General features: G+C 41.2%; 1 protein-coding gene across 1 annotated transcript in view; it reads left to right on the top strand.

Annotated features, from left to right (window-relative positions):
* Positions 1–4: 4 nt before the first annotated feature.
* The window catches only part of LOC103383277 (calpain-1 catalytic subunit-like), a 9,418-nt gene continuing 2,578 nt past the window's right edge, over positions 5–6,844 (top strand). The window contains 13 exon segments of the mRNA XM_025058541.1: positions 5–444; positions 1,915–2,155; positions 2,236–2,305; positions 4,796–4,914; positions 5,011–5,144; positions 5,232–5,400; positions 5,548–5,631; positions 5,708–5,793; positions 5,873–5,947; positions 6,026–6,186; positions 6,432–6,601; positions 6,697–6,708; positions 6,791–6,844. The exon segment at positions 6,791–6,844 is cut by the window's right edge and continues 24 nt beyond it. Of these exon segments, the coding sequence (XP_024914309.1) occupies positions 1,916–2,155; positions 2,236–2,305; positions 4,796–4,914; positions 5,011–5,144; positions 5,232–5,400; positions 5,548–5,631; positions 5,708–5,793; positions 5,873–5,947; positions 6,026–6,186; positions 6,432–6,601; positions 6,697–6,708; positions 6,791–6,844 (1,374 nt within the window). The 5' untranslated portion in view covers positions 5–444; position 1,915.

Genomic DNA, 6,844 nt, shown 5'->3' with positions numbered 1-6,844 from the left:
TTTAAAAACCAAATACTAATACATTTAAATCTGGTTACGCTCTAATTAAACTTGCTGTTGATTTTGCTAAACATGTAGCTTCACTTAGCCCGGTGATTAAAAAAAAGTATTTTTGGCTTTATCATAATAAGTGCATTAATTTAATATATTTTTAAAAAAATGTATTTACTATTAAAGACAAAATCATGTCGCCGAAGTGCGGGATTTCACTGCGATTGTCTCTTTAACACGTTCAAGTTTTGCTGCTGCTGCTGCAACTGATGCTGAAGCCCCGCCCCTCCCGTTGGGCGGTGCTGGGATCTGCACCGCAGCATCCATCACAACATCCATCATCACGGGAGAACACACCAGATACTCCGCACAGCCATTGTACACAGGGCTACAGAGTATTACTGCAGAGTACTGCGCAGGATTACTACAACATCCAGAGGACTACGTGGCAGAGTGAGTACTGATCTGTTCTGGTTCCGGTCTATCCGAGTCCATACAGTACTTGTCTGAACTGGCCGGTTCTCGTCTGGTCTCGTCAGTAGTCTTCACATTGTTACAACAGAAATGAATGAAAAGACGTTAGATTGTTTGGACCAATCACAGAGCTTCATCTGTCAATTATTATTTACACTGAATTTGGCAATTGAAGTGGGGGAATGTTAGGTAGGAATTTATTTTAAGTAAAAGGGTAATTTTCCACAGTAAATCAAGTAAACAAGAAACAAACAAACAAATAAAAAAAATTCAGACATTAGTTTGCACTTGTGTTTGTATTTGGCCTGAATGACACAAACACTAAACTTTGATTTTTTTTTTTTTCACTCTTCCCCTCAGGAGCAGGTGAGAACTACAGCTGAGTCATTTGATATGATCAGGAATTTTGTTTACACTGCCTTTATAAACACCAGTCAGTCAGTCAGTCAGTCAGTCAGTCAGTCAGGTGAGCCGTTTGTTCCCTCTTCATAGTCTGTTGGTCAAACTAACTGTGACTCTGTCGCTCTTTAACACTGTTTACAATCAGTACGTTCCTCATTTGATTCAGGTTCTATTTGAAACTATATGTCATTTTAAATGTAAAAAATGTATTTAATCAGATTAAAAATGTTTACGTTGTAATTTCTCGAGACGCTTGAGAGATTTTAAAATTACCATGTGGTTTGTAATTTTAATCTGGGATGAGTTATAATCTGCTGAGTACTCAATTAGATCATTTATAATGATTTAAAAACTCTGATCAATATCCTGAGAATTCTAACGACCCAGAATAACAGTTTCAAGTGTGATTATTTTTGTTGATAACATGATGCACACTGTTAGTCAGTTGATTTAATCCATATAGAAACTGATTCAACTTTTTATAATATAATTGAATTGTTATTGACACCCAGAGTTGTCAGATCTTTCAAAATATTTCGAACCATTTTGTGTCAACCCTGGTGGAGAATATCAGTACACAGTAACCCAGTCTCTGCACTGACAGTGTCAGGGCCCTAATCAGACCAACCTCTGGGTCTTGTTTGGTGTGACCACACCTTCATCAGCAGCTCAGACATGATGTTGTGTTGTTTGATGTTTGAATAGTCTAAACCTGAACTTCTAGTCTGGCATCAGTGTTGGTTGCTGCTCTGTGAAACAGGCTAAGATAATTTTAGGTTAAATTATTTAAATGTTAATTCTTTCCTTATTAACAAAGAAATGTTATCAGTCATTTATTTTCCTAATAATTCTTGTTATTGTTTAGTTTTTGTACATATGAGTAGGCACAAATAAAGAAGTAATGTTGGTGAATTCACAGTTCATTAGAAAGTTGTCAAATCCATATGTTTTGTTTATCACTTAATTGAACGTCAGGACCCGTTACACTTTGTCGGAGAACGACTACAACTACAACTAACTAAACGTCTGTCTCGTCTCCTGGTTCAGGATGTTCGGGGGTGTGTCAGTGCGAATCCAACAGGACCGGCAGAAGGCCAGTGGTCTCGGTGCTGTGCAGCAGGCGGTCCACTACCTGAAACAGGACTTCAAGGCCCTCAAGGAGGAATGCCTGGAATCTGGTTCACTGTTTGAGGACCCCATGTTCCCAGCAGAGCCGTTGTCTTTGGGGTTCAAGGAGCTGGCGCCCTCTACAGCTAAGACCAGAGGAGTGGAGTGGAAAAGGCCAATGGTAAGAACAGACAGAAGAACCTCGTTCTATGGACAGAACTCTCCTGCCATACAGACCAGGTTTGTGATTGACTGTTTCAGGAGCTGGCAGACCATCCTCAGTTCATCGTGGGCGGAGCCACCAGGACCGACATCTGTCAGGGAGCTCTAGGTAAATAGGTGGTCATCTCCACCAGTGTTGTCTTCATAACTGGAACAAACCATCAGTGAATTGGGGGGAAACGGAGAGTAGCAAATTTACCATGTTTCTCCTTTGATTATTTTACTGCAAACCTTAGGTCATTTTTGTCAAACGCTTTACTAAACTCTCCAAACTGTGGTTAGCTTTTGCCAGTTATAGATGAAAAAAAAAAACTCACAATAAGGAGTTCACATCTGAAGGGGTGAGGATTGAAGGTGTTGCGTCAGTGAGTGAGCCAGTTTTATTTTCTTTCTGTTCCAGGCTGATCTAGGCTCAGTTGTTAAATTCATTTTCTCACCCTGAAACAAGGAAGTTTAGTTTCCTTTAGGACAAACGGCAAATCCAGCCTCTAACAGAGAGGTGTTTTTTTATTTCTAGTTCTTTGTGTCTAGTTTGTTGTTCTGCCCCCGATGTTCAGTCCACAGAAACAGTACCATCACTGTGAGCCAGTTTATCACTGATTCAAGGGAACTGATTGTCAGCTGGTGGTGTTTTAGCTACATGGGCTCGGTACTTTACAGTTCACAGCGCGTTTGTATTGAGACAAGTTTAGTTAGTTGTCATTGTAAATCCCTGTTCACTGTGTGACAGGCTGAGTCATGTTCTGAGAAACCACTGTGTCCCCACAGGTTCTAAGAACCAGTATGTGATCAGGGTGGTGTCTCCACCAGACTGTTGTAAACAGTGGGTTACCCTGGAATGATTAGTATGTCTTCTCTCCACCCATACGCAGCTTTGAGTGGGTGGAGCTGCAGTTGGTAGGCAATGGCTGTGGTTCCATCTGCTGGAAAGACGTGACATTACAACGGATTTAATAATTCTAAAATATAAACAAAACCTAACGAAAAAAAAAGCAGAATAGAACCAAACGTTAGCCTGAAAATTGCCAGAGGTGTGTGGAAAAGGGTTCAACAAAGTTCAACAAAATATAACTAATTTTCTACATAATATTGTCAGAAATGACCAATGATATATCCATTTAAAATGTAGCCACTACAATTAAGTAATTGTAAGATAATAAAACATACTGAACACATCTTGAACTTGACAGACATAAGTAATTGTAAGATAATAAAACATACAGAACACATCTTGAACTTGACCGACAGAAAGAAAGATAAATAGAAGCTAATCTGAATGCTAAGGTCAACAACAACGTTTCCTGTTTACATCCATTTACTGATCAATAATGAGGTCCACTCTGAGTGCTGCTGCTCTCAGACTGGGCTTTTCCTTCTTAGTAACTGTTGAGCTCAGCAGGAGTGTGTCCCGGCAGACAAACACGTGGAGGAAGCCAACATTTAACATGTAACATTTACTGTAGCGTGTTGAGTTTTGTCCTGTGGAGCTGATGATAGTGATTATGATAATAATGATTATAAATGATTGTGGTGATGAAAATCATAATAACAGTTCACACCAGTGATAACAAATGATTACAGCAGAAATGAAAAGGATTATGTGACTCATAATGACTATGTTGATAGTGACGAGAGAAAGGGTTGAGAGAGTAAGATAAACAATAACATCAACAGTGAAGAGACTGATGATGATAACAGAGATAATAACAGTGAAGAGACTGATGATGATAACAGACACACATTCTCGATAAGATTGTGGCGCTAACGGCACGAAATACTGAGGAACTGATGTTATATAAGGTGATAAATATCACAAAGCTTCATAGAGTCATCTACTGGTCTGGGATGATGACACTAATACCTTATTTAATGGTAAAAGTAAGATTCACTGATACTCTTTGGGGAAAAACTAATGCTAAGCTAAATGCTATCATTACTGTTAGCTTCAGTGGTGGCCTTGAGACACACTAATGCTAAGGTAAAAGCTAAGATCAACATCAGCACTTCCTGTTTTTCCCTTTTTACTGATCAATAATTGGATCAATTACAACGCATGTTTTCCTTGCTTCACCAGAACACATCATACAAAATTCAAAGTAAATTAACAGCTGACTTTGTGCTGCTCTGTGATTGGCTGTTTCATTGTTACGTTAAGATGAAGACAAAGACAAATGCGGCCACTTAAAATTTGACCTTTTTGTCTCCATTGTTAATGTTAGCACTTAGCTTAGCATTAGCGTCTCCCTACAGACCATTAGACCGATAATGCAGCCAACTGCTTTAGCATTTCCTGTAACTCGATTAAATCAGTAACAATACCAGTAGTAGCGTTGGACAGATATCATGGCTGATTTATTAGACTTCAACGCCAAAACTGGCAACCGCCCTACGGTCTGTTGGGTCACACGTCATTAAGCTAATAATTAATTAGTTAAGAAGTTGTCGGTTTTATTGCTATGCTAAGATTAAAGCTAAATAACGTTTTTCAGAGGAAGGCTAAGCTAAATGCTATGTTTCAGTGGAAATTGTGGGACACAGTAAATCTAAGCTAATTTTGTATTTTTTATTATTTATTTTTTAATATTTTTTTTCTCCACAGGTGACTGCTGGCTGCTTGCTGCCATCGGCTCACTCACTCTTAACGAGCATCTGCTGCACAGAGTTGTTCCACATGGTCAAAGCTTCAGTCAGGAGTATGCCGGCATCTTTCACTTCCAGGTGAGACTCTCCTCCCTCATCTTCACAGTCTGTTTTAATAAAAGGAAACTTCTTAGACTAAGGTTAGATCCCTTCTCCCTGTGTCTGTCTTTGTAGTTCTGGCAGTTTGGGGAATGGGTGGACGTGGTGGTGGATGATCGTCTTCCGGTCAAAGATGGCGAGTTGATGTTCGTACACTCAGCAGAAGGCTGCGAGTTCTGGAGCGCTCTCCTGGAGAAGGCTTATGCCAAGTAAGAAAAGAAGTTAAACTGATGTTTGATTGTTATTATTTCTGTTGATAGTTTTCTTAAGGTGACCAACATTTGGTTTGTGTCAAGGTTGAATGGTTCCTATGAGGCTTTGTCTGGCGGCAGCACCACTGAGGGCTTTGAGGATTTCACTGGTGGCGTGTCAGAGATGTACGAGCTGAAGAAAGCTCCAAAAGATCTCCATCGTATCATCAACAAAGCTCTGGAGAGAGGCTCTCTGCTGGGCTGCTCCATAGATGTCAGTAACATACCTGCCACACAACAACAGTCACTAGTTTGCTAGATCAGATAAACTAGTTATTAACATCATTCAACAATCACAGATGCTTTTATAACCAAGCAAAGTTAACTAGTCATCATTCTTCACTGTGTTCTCTGTCTTTAGATTACTAGTGCCTTCGACATGGAGGCAGTGACCTTCAAGAAGCTGGTGAAAGGCCATGCGTACTCAGTAACGGCGCTCAGAGAGGTAAGCTCCACCCACAGCTTGTTTTCTTTAATTTTTTCTGAGACTCAATAATTTACTGTGTGGTTGTAAACGGCAGGTGGAGTACCGTGGACGTCAGGAGCGTCTGATTCGCATCAGGAACCCCTGGGGTCAGATAGAGTGGACTGGCGCCTGGAGTGACAGGTGAGCGCCCCCTGCTGGTTTGATAAAGCTGTAGGTGAGGACAGACAGGACAGGGCATCACTGTGTGCTGCTGTTTCAGCTCTGCAGAGTGGAATTCTGTGGACCCCTCCCAAAGAGATGAAATGCTGTGCAAGATGGAGGACGGCGAGTTTTGGTAAATGAAGAGTTTGTAGATGAGAAAGAATCAAATTATGATGATGACGACATTTGTGTGTCTGTGTTTTTGTGTCAGGATGTCTTTTAAGGAGTTCCTGCGACAGTTCTCCAGATTAGAGATTTGTAACTTGACACCTGACGCACTCAGCAGTGACGTCAGCAGCTTCTGGACGACTACAACCTTTGACGGAAGCTGGAGACGGGGCAGCACCGCCGGGGGCTGCAGGAACCACGCCAGTGAGAAACAGTGGGAGATGGGACTGTAAACTGTTCTGTTTTACTACTGTTAGGCTCAGTGATTTTACAGCTTTACCAGATTAATCCTCAGTGACAGGTGGGTAGGTTTTAGAGAACGATTCCTTGAAGACTGGGTTGGTAAATTAAAAGTTTAACCAGTATTTAAAGATTAAAACCTGAAAATCGCAGGACTTGTCAAAGAGTAATGCAACAACAGACCACATTTTCAATCTGCTTCTCTGCAGACACGTTCTGGATCAACCCGCAGTATAAGATTTCTCTGCTGGAGGAGGATGATGACCCTGAAGATGATGAAGCCGCCTGCAGCTTCCTGGTTGCGCTGATGCAGAAAGACCGCCGCCGCCACAGGCGCCAAGGACAGGACATGCATACCATTGGCTTTGCTATCTATGATGTCAGTGTTCACCACCGTGTTATCCACACGTCACACTTGTGTTTTTGACTGAAGTTTTGAATGTGTGATTGCCTCTTTTTTTTTAATCATTTTAGATTCCTGAAGAGGTGAGTTCTATCCCTTCTGTACCAACATCCAACGCCGTAGTTTACCTTGAACTCCGTCATCACAGTTTGTGCCTTTCATCAGTACCGAGGTCGTCCCAGCGTCCACATGAAGAAGGAGTTCTTCCTGCGACGCTCT

This window comes from Cynoglossus semilaevis, chromosome 9, assembly GCF_000523025.1.
Source record: "Cynoglossus semilaevis isolate Cse_v1.0 chromosome 9, Cse_v1.0, whole genome shotgun sequence".
NCBI classification, from domain to species: domain Eukaryota; kingdom Metazoa; phylum Chordata; class Actinopteri; order Pleuronectiformes; family Cynoglossidae; genus Cynoglossus; species Cynoglossus semilaevis.
Note: the sequence above shows the minus strand (reverse complement) of the source record. Positions and strands in the feature narration are given on the sequence as shown.